Raw genomic sequence first — 23,785 nt, 5'->3', positions numbered from 1 at the left:
AATTTCCCAGTGTGGATTTCTCAGGTGTGGAAGCTGAAATGATTCCCTTTGCCAGGGGGGCCAGAGGGAAATTCTGCAGGGAAATGAAGATAAAAGAGAAGCTGCATCCTCCAAAAGTTTGAGAGACCCCAAAAGAATAATTAGCACAATTAATTATTGTGATTGTGCTGATAATCTCAATTATTATTATACTTGTTATTAGATATTATAAAGATTTATTATAATTTATAAATTATCTAGAATTTATATTATTTTATATAATTTTATAATATCATATAATGTTATTGTTTTAAATTATTTTATTATTTTAAATTATTAAATTTCTTTTTATCAAATTCATTATTAAATTAAATCCAAAATTTTATTATTTTAAATTTTTAAATAACATTTTATATTATATATAATTTATATCTAATTTCTATATCATATATATAATTTATATCTAATTTCTATATCATATATATAATTGATATATATATGATATATCATATATAATTGATATATAATTTTTATATATAATTTATATAGTATGATAATAATTTTTATCACAATTAATTGCTGTGATTCATTGTGATAATAATAATCACAATTATTCTTGGGATCCCACCTAATCACAACTTTAAATTACTTCTGTTGGCTGGAGTTTGCCCCCAAATTCCCTAAATCCAGTTAAAGCTTCACACAAATATTCCATATTTCACCTCAAAAAGAACAGCCACACTTCCTCAGCTTCTGTTCTGAAAACAGACAAAATTTCAGGTTTTTTTTTTCAATTTTATTGGATGCTTCCAACTTTATAGCTAATAATATACAGATACTCAATTTTGTCATTGTTCCATTCACATCCTCACAGAGTTCAGCCATTCTGTCACATTAAAATTAAAAAAAAAAAAAAAAAAAAAAAGCACAACTGAAATAAAATAAATCCATAAGCTGGAAAAATACAATATAAACTTCTATTCAAGAAACAGTCTCTTTATAATTAATAACCTACTTGTAATAATTAAAGTAGGATTTAAAGAAAAAAAAACTTGATTTGAATTTTTAAATAGGTGGCCTTTGTGTATACTTTTAATCCTTTTATATGTACAAGCCCAACCAGTATCTCTGCCTACCTGTGACAGAATACCTGAAAAAAAAAAAAAAAGACACTGAAAAGGAGTTTTTAAACAAACAAACAAACAAAAGATCAATATTAATTCTCCAGGAAAATACAGTATAATCAGAACTTTAAACACATGCTTCCCTCATCTGGATTAAGGCCTAAGAGACAGAGGTGCTTTAATAAAAGCAGACAGTATGAAGAAAAGTCCTTCCACTTTTCTCTTCAAATTCCTGTAACAGCTCATCTATTTCATTTTCCATGTCTTCTGTGTGCTGTATCTGGAAGAGAAAAAAAAACTCTGAGCAACCAAACTCCAAGGATTCGATGGTTAGAAAACTCTAATAATCCCATTTTTTTGGTTTACTGGGAAATCTAAGTGGGCAGGCTGTACCCAACAGGGCTTTATGGCATTTCTTGAGATTCCCAGCATTCCCAAAGAAACAGATATTCTGTTTTATTGATAATCCCCAAAGGCACAGATATTCTGTATTATTGATAATTCCCACAGGCACAGATATTCTGTTTTATGGAGAATTCCCAAAGGCACAGATATTCTGTATTATTGAACATTCCCAAAGGCACAGATATTCTGTTTTATTGATAATCCCCAAAGGCACAGATATTCTGTTTTATGGAGAATTCCCAAAGGCACAAATATTATGTTTTACTGAGAATTCCCACAAGCACAGATATTCTGTTTTATTGAGCATTCCCAAAGGCACAGATATTCTGTTTTATTGATAATTCCCAAAGGCACAGATATTCTGTTTTACTGAGCATTCCCACAGGCACAGATATTCTGTTTCTATTGATAATTCCCAAAGGCACAGATATTCTGTTTCTATTGGTAATTCCCAAAGGCACAGATATTCTGTTTTATTGAGAATTCCCAAAGGCACAGATATTCTGTTTTATTGCACATTCACAAAGGCACAGATATTCTGTTTTATTGAGAATTCCCAAAGGCACAGATATTCTGTTTTATTGCACATTCACAAAGGCACAGATATTCTGTTTTATTGAGAATTCCCACAGGCACAGATATTCTGTTTCTATTGATAATTCCCAAAGGCACAGATATTCTGTTTTATTGATAATCCCCACAGGCACAGATATTCTGTTTTATTGATAATCCCCAAAGGCACAGATATTCTGTTTTATTGAGCATTCCCACAGGCACAGATATTCTGTTTTATTGAGAATTCCCACAGGCACAGATATTCTGTTTCTATTGATAATTCCCACAGGCACAGATATTCTGTTTTATTGAGAATTCCCAAAGGCACAGATATTCTGTTTTATTGAGCATTCCCACAGGCACAGATATTCTGTTTTATTGATAATCCCCAAAGGCACAGATATTCTGTTTATTGAGCATTCCCACAGGCACAGATATTCTGTTTTATGCTGATCTGCAGATCCCAGCCCACCCTGGTGGCATTTCAGGAGGACTTTGGTGAGCAGGCACCATCCCCTCCTCCCCAGATAACAAACAGAGGCTCCAGAACAGCTCCAGGAACAGATGGCTGAAATTTCAATTCCTTGAGCCCTCTTTAGGCTTCTTGGATCTGGAAAGGACTTGGGAGCAGAATAAATCACCCAGGCTGGAGCCAGAGCCAGCCTGGGATGCTGAACTCCTCAACCTTGGAGCGTAAAAGAGCCCAGCACCTTCCTCTGCTCTCACCACACTGAGCACAGCTCATTTCAATCCTGGTTTTTAGTTTAGTGTGGCTCTTCCCAAATCCAAACTCAGTTCAGTCTTTGCACTGAGAAGGGTCCACAGTGCAGGGGAGGCAATGGACAATCCGAGGGCATTGATGTGCTCATTCAATAGGTAATTTTGAAGGATATTTGGGTTCACAAGGCCACCCTCACATGTGTCTGTAGGGAGCTCAACTCTGCAAACCACGGGCTCAGCTCCATTCACCCCTTTGCCCAACAGCTCCGAAAAGAAGGCGGAACTTTGCGCTTTGGCAGGGATTGGATTTTACTGGGGCTCTGTGGAGCAGCAAGCACAGGGCAGCCCCTGAGCAGAGCGCGGAGGGGGTTTGCTCCTTACTTACACACTGGCAGAGCTCGCAGATGAGGAAGGCGCCCAGCGTTGCCTCCTCGTGGTTGTCCTGGATGTCCACGTTGATCACGTGCACGGGCTGACACGTCTCCTGCTCCCTGGAGTTCAGATCTGCTCAGAGCAAAGCACAGCAGCAAAGCTTTGGGTGCAGCGGCGCCGCGTTTTACACAAAGTCGTAAGAACATTTGTAAAAGCACCTAGGTGTTGTCACATTTAAATTTTCCAAAGTGTTTTTTAGAATTTGTTTCATATTGTCTTCGTAAGAACTTTTATATGATATATTTAATATTATTTTTACACTCTATATTTTATATTATTTTTATAGCCTATATTTTTATTACATATTTAATAAATAGAATTATACTGTATAAATATTCTTATTAAAATTTTATCATACACTATCATTTCATAAAATTAAAATACTTGAAATTTATAAATATACAATAGATAATATATCTTTTATAATTTATTATTATTTAATTTCTATTATTATTGTATAAAAATTAAAATACTTGAAATTTACAAATATATATTTATATGTATTTTAAAATATATTGTATATTTTAAATATGTTTTGTATTATATTTTAAAATATATTTTATATTGTACTTTAATGTATATTAGATCTTATATTTTAATGTATATTATATTTTAATGTATATGATATTTTATATTTTAATGCATATTATATTGTATATTTTAATGTATATTATATTTTATACTGTATATATTATTGTCTTAGTAATAACTTTTATTTCAAAAAGACTATATATATATTTTAATATATATATAAAATATTATATATTTATATATAAAAATATTATATATTTATATATAAATTATTATATATTTATATATATATTTATTTTTTATATATATATAAAATATTTTATATATATATATATAAATATAAATACCTTTTATTTCAAAAGGCAAGAAGCAGATTTTGGAAACATATGAACTCAGATGTGTGAAAGGGTCATGGCAGTTTATTTTCCCTGCCCAAAAGAAGTTATCGCTCCTCTCACTCTGACAATCTTTAAAGATGAAGAATCTCAAAAGTCAAGAAGGATTTTGAGCTTCCTCACCTGGAATGTTTTCACTGCTCCTTTTTATAAAAAGCTCTGAACTGCAAGCTCAGCACTGATAGTCGCATTGGAAAATTCTATTTTTATCATGCTCCATTGACTAACAAGGCTGGAAAAACCAAAATATTTTTCCTCCAAGTGCTCAGGTGTTACTCTTGTGCCTCCCTAACACATCCTAAAAGATTTTATCCTGGATTTTAACCGAAAAGTTGCTCTCTCCTACCTCCACTCTGCACCTTCATTTTGGGAAACCCGTTTAAAAATATCACCTTTCACATCCAGAGCCCTTTGGGCCCAGTGAGAAGGGCATTGTGAAGGCAGAGAGCTGGAAAATCTGCGAGTGGTGCTGTTCACTTCCCTTCCTCACAGCCAAAAAGCAGAGGGAGAGCTGCTTTCCACCTGAGACGGGCGGAAGATGCCCTCGAGGAGCAGGGCAGAACTCACCAACACCTCTCAAACCCTTCACCTGAGCATTCAGAACCCTGGCAAAGCCCGAAAATATCCTTTCCTTGTGACACCACCACCAAGAGGCCAAGTGACAGCTTTCAGCCCTATGGGTGACACCGACCCACTGGGCTGCTGTTTCAGCCTGGAGGAAACTCCTCAAACCTCCCACAAACTGCACCCAGGGACACAAAGCAATTCCAGGGACACAAAGCAATTCCAGGGACACAAAACAATTCCAGGGACACAAAACAATTCCAGGGACACAAAGGAATTCCAGGGAGATAAAGGAATTCCAGGGAGATAAAGGAATTCCAGAGACACAAAACAATTCCAGGGACACAAAGCAATTCCAGAGACACAAAGGAATTCCAGGGACACAAAGCAATTCCAGGGACACAAAACAATTCCAGGGACACAAAACAATTCCAGGGACACAAAGGAATTCCAGGGAGATAAAGGAATTCCAGGGAGATAAAGGAATTCCAGAGACACAAAGCAATTCCAGGGACACAAAGCAATTCCAGGGACACAAAGCAATTCCAGGGACACAAACGAATTCCGGGGACACAAAGGAATTCCGGGGACACAAAGCAATTCCAGGGACACAAAGCAATTCCAGGGACACAAAGCAATTCCAGGGACACAAAGCAATTCCAGGGACACAAAACAATTCCAGGGACACAAAGGAATTCCAGGGAGATAAAGGAATTCCAGAGACACAAAGCAATTCCAGGGAGATAAAGGAATTCCAGGGACACAAAGGAATTCCAGGGACACAAAACAATTCCAGGGACACAAAGGAATTCCAGGGACACAAAGCAATTCCAGGGACACAAAGCAATTCCAGGGACACAAAGCAATTCCAGGGAGATAAAGGAATTCCAGGGACATAAAGGAATTCCAGAGACACAAAGCAATTCCAGGGACACAAAGGAATTCCAGGGACACAAAGGAATTCCAGGGACACAAAGGAATTCCAGGGACACAAAACAATTCCAGGGACACAAAGGAATTCCAGGGACACAAAGGAATTCCAGGGACACAAAACAATTCCAGGGACACAAAACAATTCCAGAGACATAAAGGTATTCCAGGGACACAAAGCAATCCCAGAGACAAAAACCAATTCCAGAGACACAAAACAATTCCAGAGACACAAAGGAATTCCAGAGACAAAAACCAATTCCAGAGACACAAAGCAATTCCAGAGACAAAAACCAATTCCAGAGACACAAAGCAATTCCAGGGACACAAAGTTCTCAGCCCAGGAATTAACAGAGGCTCTGAGGGAGTTCCCATCCATGCCCTGAGCTGTGCTCATGTGGAGCTGGATCTCCAGCTGGGATCCTTCTGGCTCCTCTCTGACTCATTTTTGGGGCAGAGCTGCAGAATATTTGCAGGGTTCACCACGCTCCAGGAGCTCCTCAGAGTCCAGGAATGCAGCTAAGATAGTGAAAACTACATACTTTAATTAAGAGCTTCAATGAATTAAGGGGTTCAGTTAGAAATGTAGTTAGCAAAGATCATTCACAAGGAAATCAATTGATACCAGATGGGGGATAACTGAAGCAAAGTTAGGAGTGATGGGGGATACATGAAGTATTGTAAAAGAGCAGGAACATGGATTTTACAGCACATGAAGTATTGAAAAAGAGCAGGAACATGGATTTTACAGCACATGAAGTACTGTGAAAGAGCAGGAACATGGATTTTACAGCACATGAAGTACTGTAAAAGAGCAGGAACATGGATTTTACAGCACATGAAGTATTGTGAAAGAGCAGGAACCATAAATTCAAGTGGCTTCTAAGAATAATGGAACTATGAGGGGAGGCTTGGACTGTGACCAGCAGGTCAAGAAGCCCTGCCAACTTGACACAGGTGAAGAGTTCACCACGAGGAAGAGCTCTTACTTCCTCTTCAAAGAAGCCCCTGACCCATCTCAGAGCCCACAGACCCAATTAAAGAGGACAACTGGGCAGCTGTAATGAACATCCAGCTAATTATAATACAAAGTGGGGACAGGTAATAATTATGTATTAGGTGTCCTGGAAAACATCTGAATATGTAAAACCTTTCTGGATAAGTAGAGAGCAGCAGTTTGTGACTTTTTCACACATGCCTTTGGGAAATATTCTGCATGTGTCCAGTGCTGTCATAAATAAAACCTGTTTTCAACTTTAATTAGCCGAAGAGTCGTCTGTGCATGCTTCACTCCACCTGCCCAGGAGGTGTTTAATGGGGATGAACTGCTTGGGAGCTCACAGGAAGCCTGCAGGGAAGGCAGCTCAGACTTTGTTTTTCCATCAGCTCATCCCCAATTTGTTCAGTTTCTGAGATCCATGAGCATTTCCAAAGCAAACACGGAGTTTCTATAAATTTCCTTAAGCCAGCCCTTGCTGTGCACACACACTCTGAGTAGCTGCCAGCACCTTTTGGGGACAAGTGCTCAGCCACCACTTCTCTGGTGCATAAATCTACATCAGTAACTGCAAGCTCTTGTCCTCACTGGTTTTCCAGTAGCTGGAGGAGAGAAAGGTTTCCAGATTTGTGGAGGACTTCAAGGAGGAGGGAAAAAACCCCAAAGTTAACTTGATTTACCAGTTCAAGCTCCTTACCTTCTACTACTTGATCATAGACTCTTTCTTCACACGTTAGGATCAAATCAAAAACGTCTTTGCAGTTCTGGAATCTTTCTGGTCGTGGCTTGATTCTCTTATTTCTGTCCAACATGTGTAAAATTCCATTCTGTGTGTATCTGAAGTAGCTTGAGTTAAGTATCTTTACTTGAAGGAAAGTCATGGTTTTGAGTAAATGACCAGCACAAGGTAAATAATGAACGTATCTTTATAATAAAATATCCTGGTTGCAAATCTAAAAATCAGTGACCACTAAAGAGATTCCCAATGTGAGTGTGACCCCCATCATGCAGCTGCTTTTCACAGACCTGTCAGTGGCACCACAGCTTTAAAAGGCCCTCAGAAGAAGAACTTTTCTTGGGCAACTATTTTTATATCCATAAATACTCCGACCCCCCCAGCCTGTGCTGTTCTGTGAGCAGTTCTGTTCTCTTCTGTTCAGTCCTACATCCCTTTCAGCCACTGCTCCTCACTCTTCAAAGGCCATCCCGAGGTGTTTCAGGTGCCACCTGCACAAAGCCCTACCTGGCAATGTGGATTTATGCAACTGAAACTCCAAAGGAAGCCAAAGGAACCACAGAAGCACATCCCATAAAAATATCCTGAGATGCATAAATGGGGAGGAAAAGAAAAACACTGACTTTATGCCTGTCAGAGCTTCGTCACTGTGTGAAAGGAATCTGTGATGCTGCTATATTTATGCTGCTGCTGTAACCTTGAGGCTCTGATTTTACATCCTGGAGCCCCTTTTCAGGCAGGGTTCTCTAATCCCAATGTTTCCCACCCTTCTGGGATGTGCACTTTCATTGGGAGCGCTCCAGGCTTGACTGTCACATAGATCTGCTGGCTGGAGTAAAACCAAACAGCCTCTGAAGGGGAAGTTTTGGGGGTAAATTGGGAATACCAGGAAGGTTTGGATTGAGAAAGCCTGGAAGGGGATGCATCTCTGCCTGACTTTACCACAGCAGCATTTTTAGCCATCTAAGTAGGTATTTTTACAATGTAACAGTAAGGATAACAGCCTGTAATTTCTTGAGATAACAATTCTGAGAATAAAACAATTTGCAGCAATATGTAAGAGGTCATCTGGGCTTATTTCCTTGCTGAAAAGGTGACAGACAGGTATTTCTTTTCAGAAAACACTCCTGCTATTTTTGTAACAAAGGACAAACAATTTCCTGCCTACCTTTTAGCAGGAGCTGGAATTCTACTGCCCAGATGTGCACCTGTGTGCTCACGGTGCTCCTGCTCAAGCAAACAGCCTCCAAAGCTTTTAAATCCTTCAAATTTTTAATTTGTATTAAAAAATTAAACCCAGCTTTCTACCTACAAGAGTCTACTTCATGTTGGAAATAGATTCAGTTCTTCTGTGTGTCTGCATCACTGCACTTCAACTACTTGTAATTTCAATTTTGCACCACGAACTGAGTGATGTTTATCACAATTAAATCTTGTCAATTAGCCTCACTTCTGCTGCATTTCTTTTCTCTACTCCCAAGCCTTTTTTACTCTTCTTTATCAAAAGGTTTCTCCTTATATTCTTAAGGAATTGTCCTTTACAGCCCAAAGCTCTTGCACACCAGCACCCCTGTGAAATCTCCTGGGGTTTGTCATGTTTGGGGAAAAAAAAAAAAAACAAAAAACCACTTGGATGGAGCCATCTCAGACCTCTGGTTATTTGCAGAGCAGGAAAATGACTGCATTTTCAAAATACCATTTCCAAAATATCTGCCATTTCCAAAATATGCCAACATCTGCCTGCGTCGCTTTGCTCAGTTGGAAGGGGAGCCCTCCCCGGGCTCTGCACTCCTCATTTCTACATCACGCAGTTCAAGAGGGGGGGAAAAAAAAAAATCCACAACATCCCACACACTTTTTTGGGTTCTCTTTTTTCCCTTTCTAGGATAAAATGTTGCTGGCATCTGTCCCCTCGCTTTCCTGAGTGAGCCTGGAGACAGAATTACGCAGATTCCCAAACCCACACAAGATTTCTGTTTGCAGCCCAGCTCTCTGCTGCCAACTTACAGCTATTTTTTTTTTTTTTTTCCAAGGGTCCATCTGCCTATAAAAGGAGACTGAGAGAAGCAGTGAAGATTTATGGTGCTTTCCTATTTGGTAGCCTGGAATCTTTTTCACCTGGAAAAAGCCAGGAAGGGGGTGTGCTCTGCACATTATTATTCCAAGGTATAATAACCCAGCTCTTTGGGAGCTCAGGTGAATGCAGATAAAATAACTTATGAATGGTTTCCACCACACTGGCAGGTGTTGGGTCATTTAAGTCAGGCTCTGCTTTCCTTCCAACAGATTTCAACTCCACACTCCCTGTCCTGTGCATCCCTGCTCTCTTTTCAGGAGAGAATTCCCCTGGTTTTCTGTGCTGTCACATTTTGTAGCCCTACCAAGCCCAGGAGGACACCAGAACTTGCCTACGTTTCCCTTCACCTAACTCTTGGCAGAGTAAATCCACCACATCTCTCCAGAGTCCAATTTGGATTTCACCTTTAATAGAGTAACTGTGCTGAACAGGTCCACAGTGTGATGGAATTTAGGCAGGACTTCTCAGCAGTGGAAAGGCTCGATATAAAAAGGAAACGTTGCAGCACAAAAGTTGGGTTTTTCCAACAGGCACAGCATTGTTGCTCATTCTCATGGAGAATTTCTATTACTGACTGTGCATTCTCTCCTTTTAGCTAAGGTAATCCCATACTGGTGATGAAGATTCATTAAAAATAAGAGTGTTTAGGTAAACCCCTAAAGCTTTCACTGCTTTTGCGACACAAATTTAAAATTCCTGTCATGGACACCAGAAATGCCTTTTACCATCCAACTGATGGGTCCCTGCTCCAGACATCTGGGTAACCGTCCCTCCAAACATCCCTCACTCCTCCAGATTTTATATTTCATACTCCATTATTTGTCACTGACAGGACCCAAAAACCACTTTTAGCCACGAGCACCAACCTAGAGATGGCCAAGAGAGTCAAGTGTCTATCCTGTATGATAAAATTATCTTACTCATCTAAGTATTCAGTAAATTCCCTTTTAACTCCCATGTGAAGCTGAAGCTCACAAGTGATTTGAGCTGGAAGTGTTGGGGTATAGAAATTAATTATATCGATCTAAAATTCCCATCCCTATCCCTTGAAGTGCCCAAGGCCAGGCTGGATGAAGCTCTGAGCAGCCTGGTCTGTGCCAGGTGTTCCTGCCATGGACAGGGCTGGAATGAGATGACATTTAAGGGCCCTTCCAACCCAGGCCATTCCTGAAAATATAAAAGCCAATTTATTAAACCTAACTGGGCAAATGATACTTGCTAAAATGTACACGCTCATTTTAGGGGAAAAAATTTAAATCTTTAAAGTAATGGATGGCACCCAAAGCTTCTACATCTTCAAATAAATCTGCTGATTACTCCCTTTGGTGCAGCTGACACCATCCTCAAACACTGCATTTCTTCTTTGGGAAAACCAGGAGCAGAGCAGAGTGCTTCTCACCAAAGCATGAATGGCATTTGCAGGTCTCTTTTCCACATCAGCCTCATTTATTTTTTAGTATCTGCACTATGAACACGACACCTTGTGTTACAGTTTGTCTAGGAACTGGACATTTCCTTAAATGAAATGTGTGAGGGGGGTGAGGCTGCCCAAGCATCTTCCACCTTCAGAACCAGCTCCTTTTAGAGGGAATGAAAGACTGGAAATGGGCACAGGCACCACAAATTTCAATTTCCAGGCACAGTGGTTATGGCTGCAGTAACTGCCTTCACTCCACACCCAGAGAACACAATGCCTGTCCTTTGGAATGGAAACTGGGCAGTCTGGAACAAACTAGAGATTTTGCACAATCAAAGCTGAACCATTCTATTGGATTCAAATGGAAAAAGAGCAGGGTGAGATGGGATATTAGGAAAAAATTCCTAATACAATGCCTGTCCTTTGGAATAGAAACTGGGCAGTTTAGAACAAACCAGAGATTGTTCACAAGTCTTCTGTTGGTCCCTAACTTGATAAAGTCTTAAGCTGAACCATTCTATTGGATACAAATGGAAACAGAGCAGGGTGAGATGGGATATTAAGAAAAAATTCCTAATACAATGCCTGTCCTCTGGAATTGAAACTGCAGTTTAGAGCAAACCAGAGACTGTGCACAAGTCTTTTGTTGGTCCCTAACTTGATGAAGTCTAAATGCTGAACCATTCTATTGGATTCAAATGGAAACAGAGCAAGGTAAGATGGGATATTAGGGGAAAATTCCTCTCTGTGAGGGTGGGGAGGCCCTGCACAGGTTGCCCAGAGAAGCTGTGGCTGCCCTGGAAGTGTTCCAGGCCAGGTTGGATGGGGCTTGGAGCAACCTGGGACAGGGGAAGGTATTCCTGCCCATGGCACAGGACGAGCTTTAAGGTCCCTTCCAACCCAAACCAGTTTAGGATTCTAAAATATGCCATCCAAAACAATCAGGAAGACACTAAGCTGGGCTCCATGACATTTCTACAACATTTGTGCCTGCATGAATGACCTGCAAAAAACCTGAACTTGTTTTTTCTAGTGAAAGACAAGCACCCAGCATTTGGAAGCCATGAGCTGCAAGGATTAATCCAACTGCTCCTAGGAGCTGGTCCAAATATAAATAACCACATGCCAGCCCTGCTCAGTTCCCGAAGCCTGGCTGAGCCCAAAGCTGAGGGTGAAGTGTCTTCACATCAGTGAGGGCAGCAAACACCTTGAGTTTAGCCCTGAGCTCAAGTGCCAGACAAGAATTTACCAGTGCTGAGCAGCTCAAGCTGTATTTGGGGTGAGAACTGACAGATCTAGCTGCCAGAGGGGAAAAGAGGGAGTAATGGCCAAGTCCAGTGGCAAAGAGGCGGAGAAGGAATGTCACAGATGTACTGGAGGGAGCAGCAGAATGACAAGGGTACCAAGATGACTCGAGGATGTGGCACTGAGTCTATGCCATCAAACAGCTGAGCGTGCACTTCATCCAAGTGTGGACTTCAAGAGGAGTTTGGTTTGGATTGCTGCAATCCAGAGTGTTTGATCACCTGGCAGAGAGTGACACGGAGATGTCACTTTTGCAGTCACTCCAAGGAGCAGCAGATGAGCGAGAGGGCTGGATGGAGCCCTGAGCAACCTGGTCTGTGCCAGGTGCTCCTGCCATGGCCAGGGGTGGAATGAGATGACATTTAAGGTCCCTTCCAACGGGACTCGGGGCTGCTCCCTCAGGTCTGGGAAGCAGTGCCAGGTTCCAGAGATGAGCAGCAAATGCAGGACTGGGAGGGGGGATGTGCTTTGAGGAGAGAGGTCTGTGGGAAAGGATGAATCATCCCCTTGCCCAGGGAAGCAGGGACTACAACAGCCATTTCCAAACTGGCTTCTGCTGCTGTCACCCTTCTGCTGCTGCTGTGAAGCTCAGAATTTCCAGTTACAGCCGAAGGTACCTCAGACAGAGCAAACCACAAGCATTGCAAACCCTGAATCGATTAAACCATTTCATTTAGCACATTTGGGAAACCCGAGAATACAATGAAGAGACAGTAGGACCACTTGGCACCAGGAGGATGCAGAGAAAGCACCGCGCTGGATGAGGTCTGCAGGAAACATCCCTGGCCTGCAATCAATGCCAGTTTAAGGAATTACAGTTGAAATGAAAAGGGAATCGGTTTGGAATAAATGAAAAGAAGTATAAGCATCCCTAATGTTGGCACAGAAGTTTTATGTTAATGGCAGGGAACTTCAAGGCAAGAAGCATCGACTGTCACTTCACTCCCCCCCTTCAAACTGGGATGAAAGTGCCAAAGAGTGAAATCACTGCAGCTCTGAATGGATTTTACAAGAGTCACCAGCCTCACACTGGATCCTTCAGTCAGAATTCCTCAGATCTGTTTGGGGCTCACCTTGGATAAGGAAATAAACCTTTCAGACTACCCAGAAGAGACAGGATGGCAGAGGGTGTTTTATGTTGTTGAAAAGCATTTGCTATTAGATCAGAGTCTGTAGTTTGTACCATGTCCCACAGCTCAAAAACAGGGGAAATAGTATTTAAATAATATATATCCAGCTCATATATTTTTAATAATTTGATGTATTTCGTTTTTAATGTGAATGAAGCCAAGATTAAAGGCACTGTGATCTGAAGGCAGATGAAGAAGTACTGAAAATTTGCTGCCTTTGAAAGGCCCAAGATCCTGTGAAGCCTTTTGGTCTTAACAATCCTTCACGGAGAAAAAGGGATTGGAATGCAGCCTGTGGCTGGAAGCATGTTGATTTGCAGAAATGTGCCTCTCAGAAGCCTGTTTAAATCCAGTGTAAACACTTTCTTTCCATCCTCATCCCCGCTATTTCTAGCAGCACTGAAGTGCTTTGTAAGACATGGTAAGAATGAAAATGAGACTTGTAACTGCTCTGCTTTTGGAAGAAGTTTTGCCACTGACACACAAGCCATGACTTCAACTATTTTTAGGCCTTGCAAGGTTAGGCTTCAAAATAAAAAAAAAAGAAGAAAATAGCCAAACTCAACAAAAGGAAAAAATCCCTCAACAGATCTAAATGAAACATTCCAAAGTGGCTTCCAGAGACACAGCTCTCCTGCTGAACACTGGAATGACAGCTCAGGAGAGAAGCTGACAAGTGCTTAGCAGTTCAAAATCCACGAAGAAAAACCAGATGAAAATGTAAGATAAATACATGCATGAAGAGCTTACCTGAAGTAGAATTTAGGTCAGTTACTCCTCAAGACTGAGCTACGTATAAAATATCACATGGGCATCCAACTTCAATATGGAGTTCACAGGGTTAAAGCTAGATCCCATCACCAAGATTAGCACTACCTTTTGGGTTTTTTTTTGGACAGAAAAGAATCAATGTCTTCAAGGGAGGTGCACCGAGTTCTTCATTTCTGGAATTTTCCTCCTAACTGAAGCAGCTTTAGGAACTTCTTCAGGACACATTTTCCACCCTCCCCTCAATTTTATAACCTCACAGAGCTAAGGAGCTAAAACTGGAATCCTATCTGAAGTTAGGGAGGTCAAATTAAAAGAGGAGGTAAAAAATGTCAGGAACAGAGGAGGAGGCCAAGCTTGCAGGGTAAGTGCAGGCTGCCTAGAAATCCTAATTAAAAATACCCCATCTGTGAAAATCATCTTTAATGTGAGGGTCACAGACACATCAGTGTTGAGGAAAGGAAAGAAATCAGCCATGGAGTTACATTGATAAAGAACCCAGGAGCAATTCCTGCAGAATTCTGGCCAAATTTCCATTTGAACAGCTCCTATCCCTGGGCACAACATCAACTGCTGATGAAGATTTAAACTGAGTTTAAATTTAAACTGTTTAGCAAGTTTCACCCTTGACTAGTTTCTGCCTTCACTTGAAGGCAAAGCTCATCAGCAGTTTTGCTCTAATTTTGTTTCAGCTTTAAGGTCACCACCACAGAATTAGAATTAAGTCCTCAAACCCCTTCACGGAGTTGTAAGGGGTAAGTAATGACAAGGACAAATAATCCTAATGTGGGAAAGGTGGGTTACATATGCAAATACAAGGTGGTGTATGGGAACTACAGACCATGGCTGTGTCTTCCTCAAATTAGGAGCAGAATTCTCTACTATTGTCCTAGAAATAACAGAGGGATGCTTTAAAAAGCAACCTTCAGAACACTGTTGAATGGTTTTGGGGCAGTCCTCGACTGGGGCTCAGAGAATTGAAATGCTACATTCTAAAAATTCAATGGGAGATGCTGATACTTATTTTAACTCTAAGTTTTAACTGCCACATCTTAGAAGGCTTTGAAGTACTTCCATTTTAGATTTACTGTAACCACCTACTCAACCAAATCTGTATTCCTGGCTCCATTAATCCCCTATTCCTGTGCTGCTGAAATTCAACATATGCCTTCAAGGTATGAGAGCCTGTGCTCTATATTACACTAATTAACTGCAATGAAGGTGCTTTTAATCTCTGCAGAGTGGGTTTTTAATAGCTGTTCCCCCCTCTTCTCAAGTGAACAGTAGAGGTTCAGTGCATCTCTTCTCTCTAACACAACTTTAACCTTGCTCTGAGTGAGGTCCAGCAGTGCAGCAGCTCATTTTGGTTTGAGGCCACTGCCTTCTGAACCTGGGGGTTGTTTATTTGGGCAGAGGATGTTCCCTCACAGCCACAGTGTCACTGAGTATCTGGTGTCCACAGTGCCTGCAAGGAGAGCACTCAAACCTCAGGTGTCTCCTCACTGGGATATGGGAACAAGCAGGGTGTTGGCAGCAAGACTCAAAATTTCAGGCTACAGATGATGAAAGCAAGGCTGGGAAACAGAATAAGCAGCTCAATCATATGGAAGCACCCCTCCTTTGTACCCCCAGCCCAACCACACTCCAAGCCCATGAGGAGAGCAGCCCCTCCCACCCCACAGGTAATTCCCATCCCCTCTCTGAAGTTATGCTCACCCAACAGAACTGAGAGCCCCTGGGACACAAAACCTATTCCACAACTCGCTGATGAGAGCAGGTCTGGTTTTGGTTAAAATCTTTACCCTCAAAACCCACTTCTGGAAATGGAGTTGCTTTCTGTGCTGCCAGTCTTCAGTCTGAAAACCTTAAATTATCTGAGAATCAAAAAAAGCAAAGTCACAGAGGCATTTTGCCGTTGCCCTATTTCCCTTGCAGTGGCTTTTGTTTAAACCTCCTTTATCTTGAGAAAAGGTTTAACTGTTACACTGCAAATATATTTGGGGAACACAGCAGAGCATGGAGCAGAACCACAATGGTGACTCCAAATCATGCTGAGAGGGGGAACAAGTTGGCTTCCTGTTGTTTTTTGGTTTTTTTTTTTTTTTTCTTAAGTACTGCCATATTCAGCACAGCAGCAGTGAAGAATTCAAAAAAGGAAATCTCAAGTCATTGGTGCTTGTTAAAATTCATTCTCAGTTTCAAGGAGTTTTCTTTTAAGCAGTTCTTTTAATCAGGATATGGATATGGCATACCTCATTAAGATGGGTTTGCAAGATTTTCCTTTTCTCTATAGGCAGAAGAATTAAGAAAAAAAATCAAATAAACCAGCACATCACATGTGATATATTAAGACTACATCCTACATTTTGAACTTTTTTTTAAAAAAAGTATCTTTGTTGAAAAAACATCTAGAATGAGTTCCCCAAGTTCTGTTTGTGGGTTTTCTTATTAAAAAAAAAACAAGTTTAAATACAGGTATTTTAAAATAATGCAGCTGGGACATTTTTAGTAGTGTGCCTAACCCTGACCACCTTTGCTCTCCAGGATTAAATGTTATTGGGCTCTCCTCTGTCCATTCTTTATAACAAACTACAGGGTTATTTTTTCTCGGTGCACAGAGCAAATCACATATCACAAAATCCTCAGTGAGAAGGGTGAGCTCTTTAATGAAAGGCATCCTCTCTCCCAGAGAAAGTATTCTGTAAGCCTTACCTGGCAGTTTGTCTGAGCTAAATACAACATTAAAGTCGAGGTGGTCGCTCTTCCCAAATCCAAACTCAGGACAGTCTTTGCACTGAGAAGGATCCACAGTGCAGGGGAGGCAATGGACAATCTGAGGGCATTGATGTGTTCATTCAAGAGCTAAACATGGTAACACACTACAAAAGAGCATTTGGAATGTGTGCATTGGAACTGGGTAACAATTTACAAGGGAGCATTAGAGGCCCACTGTTAAAAAAAAAAAAAAACCTCCTATAAACTTAATCATTTAAAATTCGCCAGCCAAGCAACTCTAGAGATTCTTAATGCCAAATAATGAATTACACCTTTCAAGGATGAACCACACTGGATTTTTTAAAGAGGCCATGCCACAGGGATACAGTTCTTTGTCTTTCCTAAGCAGATCATTGTACATCTGATCATATGTTGTTTTGAAGTCATAAACATTTGGCTTGTCCGGGGCTGGTCCTGGCAGTTTCACGTGAGTCCCTGTGCCAAAGGATCGGACGCTGAATCCTCGTTTGCTGAAAGACACAAGGGAAGGGGGGAGAACACAGTTAGACTGGATTGAATTGAATTTTTAAAGTGCTGAAGAACATTAGAGTGAATCTTAAAAACACCTCTTAGCCAGCAGCTAAAATTCCTAGCTGAGCAACCAAATTGCCTAGAGTACCCAATGTGTATTTACTTACAGTTACAATCTAAATTCACACATCATTTCAAGGGAAACACCTCTACTTGACAGCAGTTTTCTTACAATTCTGGTACACAGCTATTTGGAAATGTCATTTGTGCTTTCAGACATCCTGGATTTGCAACAAACACGTTTTGTATTTGTGACAACACACTCAAAGATGGTTTTCTCTTGATACAAATAAGCAACTGTACTGACTGATCAGTACTTCAGTGTCCTGCTGAGACTGTTGGCCTAACTGCATTATTCTTCTCACTTTGTTGCCCAATGTGTAATTTAATTAGCCCAGGACAAACATTTGTGTGCCTGCCACTGAAAACCATACAGTGCAATTACCTTTACACAAGTGGGGCAAATGTTCTGCTGGCTGCTCTTTAAAACTCTTGGCTAAACCAGGGATTACTTCATTCCATTCTTATGAACACCTACTTGTTTAATAGTTACAATAAAAAAAAAAAAAAAAAAAAAAAAGGCAGGAACCTGCTTGTCTTTAGGAGTAATGCCAAAATGTTCTTGCTGATTAACTGAAATACTCAAACCTCAACACCTCCTTCAGTAATATTAAAAAATACAGCAATCTATTGAACAATGGGACAAAAAAGAGATTTTCTGGTGGTCTAATGGACAAAGTTACATGGTAAAGTACTGTTGCCATCACCCAGAAGGCTGCAACATTTGGGCTGTGATGAAAACCTAACTTGAAACAGCAAGACCAGGAGTTAATCTATTTTTTTAAGGACTCACACTTTCAGCTTGAATGATTTTAGCAGAGACTGAATGGAGTGAACAATGTTAAAACAAAAAGCAAGTGAACCACCCAGTGCCTGTGCCCCCACACCCCCAGAAACAACCCCAGATTTGCAGTGCTTTCCTCTGAGGGGAGTGAGCAGAACTGGGACTCAGTGCAAGAGCTGGCCCAGGCTCCTTGGTCAGCACATCCAAGGGAATTCAGCAGAAGACACCAACTCCAATTGTTTGTTTGCCTTCAAAGGCCGTCCCCAAAGTGATCCCAAAATGCTGCTGGGCAGAGACTGTGACCACCTCCTGCCCCAACCTCAAACACAGCTCTGAAACTGCCAACACTTATTTCCTTCAGCTCCTCCCACTGGAACACAGCCCCTCTTCCTCTTCTCTTGCTTCCCCACACTTTTTCCTCCAGCAACTATTTATAGGTGCCTATTTCTGTAAACAGACAAGATACATGAGGATTTTTTGCTTCTTTCTGCAGGACTGATGACTGAAAATGGATACAAGTGGAATAAAGTGCAATTCTTTGTCCCTCCCAGCCCTCCATCACATGTAACTGGTGCAGTTATGAGTCACTGTTCGTTTATTTTCCCTGCAAGACTTGCAGATCCAAGTTTTGATTCTGCTGCTTCTACTGGATGTGAAGTGAGACATAATATGTACAGAAGAAATTGCAGTGCTAAAAAATTCATGTTTCAATTTATCTTTTCTTCTATGATTCCCTTTATTTTAACATTATTCTTTAGAACAGATCTGCTTGGATCACACACATTAAAACCTCCACCTCTAATTGCTGTAGGTGTCCCTGAAGTTCACATGATTTCATACAAAGCCAATTTGACTCTTTGACATTTAACACATCAAAAATTTGTGCCTCCAAGGCCCATGATCCATTCAAAATTACTTCCTTAATAGCTGGAATATGAGTTCCTCACATGGAATTTCATGCTTTGTACCTTGGTGAGTGGCAGTGTCATTTTTTACACTATTTATGCCCCAGGTACAACAAAATATTCTAAAAACATTCCAACACATTTCTTACAACGACTGGGGCACAGGAGATGGAAAAATGCCAGCAGAGAGCCATCAGTCAGGAGCTTTTATTAAATATTATTCAGCTTTTATTAAATAGCTGGACACATCCAGTGTAGTGAATCCTCAGGTGTCTGTGGAAATGTGGCACAACTGTAAAAATGAACAATTCCTACAAAACAATGGCTTTGGTTTTCACCTGGTAAAACTACCCAGAAGATGGAAAAAAAAAAAATGAGCTTTGGCACAAAAAGTAAAGAGTAAGACAGACTAAGAGACTTATCTTCTGAAAATGTGGAGCTTAAACTTTAACAGACTAATAATGAGCACATTTCAGGGAGTTGTTTCTATGAATGCTATTAAGGCAGATGTAGATAAACCACCGATGTGTTAAGGACAAAGCGAGCCACTGCCCAATCTCGTTTCAGCTCTCTGCTCACCTCTCAGTCCAAAGCTCACCACAAAGGATCACTCAAGTGCCCCTGAGCACTTCCCTCCAAAGGATCTCAGAGCTCACCGAAAATAATTCTGAAATCAGAGACCAACCTGGACTGCACTGACTGGGACCACTCAGGAACTGGCAGGAGAAATAATAATCATCTGTGCAGCTTGAGACATGAGCTTTTGTCCACACCTTTTATTTCACTCTTATCTGGGGATCTCACACATTCTTATTAAATTGCTGCTCAGTTTCTTGTTTGTTCCTAACAGCACAGCCTCTCTTTCCAATGGCTGTAGGAAATATTGTTAAATATTAAAGCAAATGCAATAAATCCTCCAGTGCCACTGCTCTCGGAGTAGTGAAGGATTTCAGGGACCAATCACTAATTTTACCACGTCCCTTTCCACAAGAGGTAGCAGGAAAATAACCAGCAACCCTTGTAGGCTACTTAAAAAACATCTCATGCCACCCAATCAATATAAAAAAACATCCCCCAAAACAAGCCCACACTGCTGAACAGCAGGACAAAAGCATTGTTAACTCACTTTGAATACTAACAACTTATAATTTGCATTATCACTACTAAGCTGTCAAATGAAAGTGTGCTTTAATATAAAAATGTGAAAATAACTCCTTCTTGCAGGGTTATTAATTTAGGATTTCTTAAATTAGGCAATACAGATGCCAATACCTCCCTGCATTTTGGTGCTGACAGATGATGTCAGGAGAGAAGCTGTGATAACAACTTCTGAAAACAGCACGTGTCTAACTTAAGTTTTCTTAACATCAATATGAGAACTAAGTTTTTGCTACAGGGGTTGCAATATTTTAATTTCCCTGCTGCCACTAAGATCTCATCTTCATACTCCTAACTTCCTAAAAGTTAGCTTTCTACAACAAGGACTATGTGGCAGAAGTGTGTATCAGCATTTTAGAAATTTTTATTGCTAGTAAGTGACACAGAGAACTTGAACTCAGTAACTTCCTTCCAAAGCCATCAGGGTACTACCAAACAAACAGAAATGTGGAAGTTGCTGCATAAAAAAGTTTGTCTGAAAGAGATTTACCCTTCTGCCTTCCTCCTCTGAGGGAGAACCATGGCCTGAGTCTGCATGCTCTATGACAAAACATAAAATAAAAGATAAAATCACTTGCAGAACGAGCTGGTTTTGGCTGGGGTAGAGTTAATTTTTGTCCCAGCAGCTGTGTTGTGGGTTTGTGTTTGCAACAGGAGGATGTTTTTGTTATTGCTGTGCTACACAGCACCCAGGCCTGCTCTGCTTCTCTTCTCACCCCACCCCAGCAGAGCCTGCAAAAGCATTAAAATAACGCAGGGTGAGTAAGAGCTGACCTAGGGCGGGGTTACACACAGCCAGCCTGACAGCTTTTGAGGAGGGCCCGTGGCTTTCTGCACGGCTCTTCCTGCTCCCCTTTGCTTCCTCGGCCCTGTGGTGATGGCTCTTACTCTACCAACAAACTTCAGACAGGCCTCCAGCCTGACTTCTGCTGGAAAATGAGAACGAAGTGTTTAAAACTTGGTTAATTACAAAACACGCTGAATGCTGCACCCCAGACTTTGTTTTCCAACAGCACACAGAATTTGTGTCTTTTAAAGTCTTGTCATCCAGTAACAAAATACCTTAAAATTTCGTAATTCCTCAGCTTCTTCCTCTTTTAATCGTGTGTTCTTTCCAACTGCGTTGCAACACACTGCCCTGAACTGGTGAGGCAGGCTGGCTTGGAGCCAACACAGGCATTTTCCTCAAGTTTGCTGGCAAAAAGGCTGTTACTTCTTTACAGCAGCATCAGCAATTTATCTCTGCTTTGCCATTTGTGCTACTGCTGCTGTAACTACAGACGATGTTAATAAAATGAAACGTTTTCTAAATACTGTTTTGTTACTTTTAAATTCAAATCTTAAGGGAGAACAGACTTTTAAAAACCACCCCTGCCACGTTTGGCGAGCATCGGTCACACCGGAAGTGATTTATTTCTGCAAAAGCACGGGGGAAGGAAAAGGCCAGACATCAGAAGTAAATTTAGCTTTGTCCTTAACACTCAGCTTTCAATTAAAACTCAGTTCCAGCATTATTAGAGGAAAAACAATGTCATGTTTTCACAGAACTGCCACAGGTAACATCCGATGCCAAGAGTGAGCGTGAAGTGCATGAAACGCTGTCACAGTAAGATGGCTGCCAGACCAAATGCTTCTATTATTTATTCCTTTCAAAGCTTTTATTTTTATTTACATGTAGCACGCAGCTTACGCACAGTTGTTTTGCTTATTATGCCATTTGATGTGAATGTTTCTTTGCGTAACTTTAATAAAATAAACCCGACCATCCTTATCATGTTCGTGTAAGGGGAAGATTTAGGGACACTATTTCAGGCAGATCAGGTCTCTCCTGTCCATCCGTCTGTCCCCAGTCTCCCATCTCACCTCTGCAGCCAAGATGAGGTTTGGGAGTGCTAAACAGATTAACAATCATAATCTCAAAGACATTTAGCATTCTGAACCGAATGTTCTGGTTTTCCTGTGAGAGGAAAGGGCTCCCTTTTAGGGCACAGAGTGGCTCAGTCTTCACAGAATGTTAATGGGTGGGAAGGGACCTTAAAACCCAACACCTTCCACCATCCCAGGTTGCTCCAAGCTCTGTCTAACCTTGCTTTGGACACTTCGAGGGATGGGACGGCCACAATCTCCCTGTGCCAGCGTCTTACCACCCTTTTTACCATGCTAAAAAAAATTTCTTCCTAACATCTAACCTAAATTTCCTCTCTTTCACTTTGTACCCATTACGCCTTGTCCTATCACTCCAGCTCCTGACGAAGAGTCCCTCTCCGGCTTCCCTGTGGGCCCCTTCCAGATGGACTCAAGGGGAAAAAAAAAAAAAAAAAAAAAAAAAAAAAAGGGGGTTGGAAAAACCCAGGGAAAAAGGGAGCATTTAAGTTTCCACAGCCGAGACACAGGCCCTGCTCCACCCAAGTCCCCAGCTCGTGTTTTCAGCACTGGGGCCACAGCTCCGTCAGGGAGGGCCGGGACCCCGACCGCGGCCTGGAGCGGGGCGCGGAGGAGGCGAGGTGAAAACGGGGTAAAAAGCGGGTAAATGGGCGGTGAAAAGGGCGTACAAACAGGGTGGCAGCGAGGTGAAATGCGGGTACGAGCGGGATGAAGGCAGGGTGAAGGCAAGGTGTTGTCCCGCAACCACGGGCCTGCCGGGCCGGGCGCGGGCCCCAAAGCACGGCCCCATCCGCGCCTCCCTGACAGCGGAGCGCCGGCGGCACGGGGCGGGGGGGGGGGGGGGGGGTGGTGAACCGGGCAGCAGCGTTTACCTGAGGATGTTGTGCGCCTCCATGCTGCGGTTCTGGTTGCTGGAGCACACCACGGCCACGCGGAGCGGCGCGGACGGCATGGCGGGCACGGCGCTGGGGCTGCCCGCGCCTCCCTCCCTCCCGGCCGCCGCTCCACAAAATGGCGGCGGCAGCGCGGCGGGCGGGGACGGGACGTGTCAGCAGGGCCCCGCCGCGGCCAACCGCGGCACGGCGCGGGGGAGGCGGAGCGGCCGCGGCCGCCGTGAGGGGAGTGCCGGGAGAAAGGACCGGAGGGTGCTGGGCGAGGGCGAGTGGGGTGTGAGTGGCCGGCGAGCTCTGGGAAGCGTCGGGCGCAGCGTGGAGGGAGAGGGTTGTGCCGCCTCACCGCGAGTTTTGGGCGATAAATAATATATTAAAAAAATGGATATTTTTATAGGCGTGATATAGATGTATAGATAATGATAATATTTATAAGGTGTTGGTGCTCAGAGGAGGGTAGTGGGGGAGAAGCTTTATGAGGAGCGTGAGGGCTGGAGGGGGCTGAGGGGAGACCTCATTGCAATGTACAATTTCGTGAGGGGAAGGGGAGGGACAGGCACTGATCTCTGTGGGGACCAGCGACGGGACCCCGGGAACGGCTGGAGCTGTGTCAGGGGAGGTTTAGGCTGGATTTTGGGAAAGGTTTTTCCCCCAGAGGGCTCTGGGGCACTGACCAGACTCCTCAGGGAATGGTCCCAGCCCCAAGAGCTCCACGAGGGTTTGGATACCGCTC

General features: G+C 42.1%; 1 protein-coding gene across 1 annotated transcript; it reads right to left on the bottom strand.

Moving 5' to 3' along the window:
- Positions 1 to 753: 753 nt before the first annotated feature.
- Positions 754 to 23,211, bottom strand: SSU72 (SSU72 homolog, RNA polymerase II CTD phosphatase). The gene is made up of 5 exons (XM_053962720.1): positions 23,035 to 23,211; positions 17,167 to 17,310; positions 7,330 to 7,469; positions 3,169 to 3,287; positions 754 to 1,383 (listed from the first exon to the last, which is right to left on the bottom strand). Exons 1-5 carry the CDS (start codon positions 23,112 to 23,114, stop codon positions 1,282 to 1,284), a joined length of 585 nt encoding a protein of 194 aa, XP_053818695.1. The 5' UTR covers positions 23,115 to 23,211; the 3' UTR covers positions 754 to 1,281.
- Positions 23,212 to 23,785: the final 574 nt, after the last annotated feature.

Source organism: Vidua chalybeata, chromosome 22 (assembly GCF_026979565.1).
Source record: "Vidua chalybeata isolate OUT-0048 chromosome 22, bVidCha1 merged haplotype, whole genome shotgun sequence".
NCBI classification, from domain to species: Eukaryota; Metazoa; Chordata; class Aves; order Passeriformes; family Viduidae; genus Vidua; species Vidua chalybeata.
Note: the sequence above shows the minus strand (reverse complement) of the source record. Positions and strands in the feature narration are given on the sequence as shown.

Excerpts from the sequence above, each read along its gene's own strand:
- SSU72 (XM_053962720.1), bottom strand. The coding sequence starts at position 23,114 with ATGCCGTCCGCGCCGCTCCGCGTGGCCGTGGTGTGCTCCAGCAACCAG. Across the intron at positions 7,470-17,166 it reads CTTAGGAAAGACAAAGAACT|ATACACACAGAATGGAATTT; the intron begins GTATCCCTGTGG and ends AAGCTACTTCAG. Across the intron at positions 3,288-7,329 it reads CTATGATCAAGTAGTAGAAG|ATCTGAACTCCAGGGAGCAG; the intron begins GTAAGGAGCTTG and ends TGCTCTGAGCAG.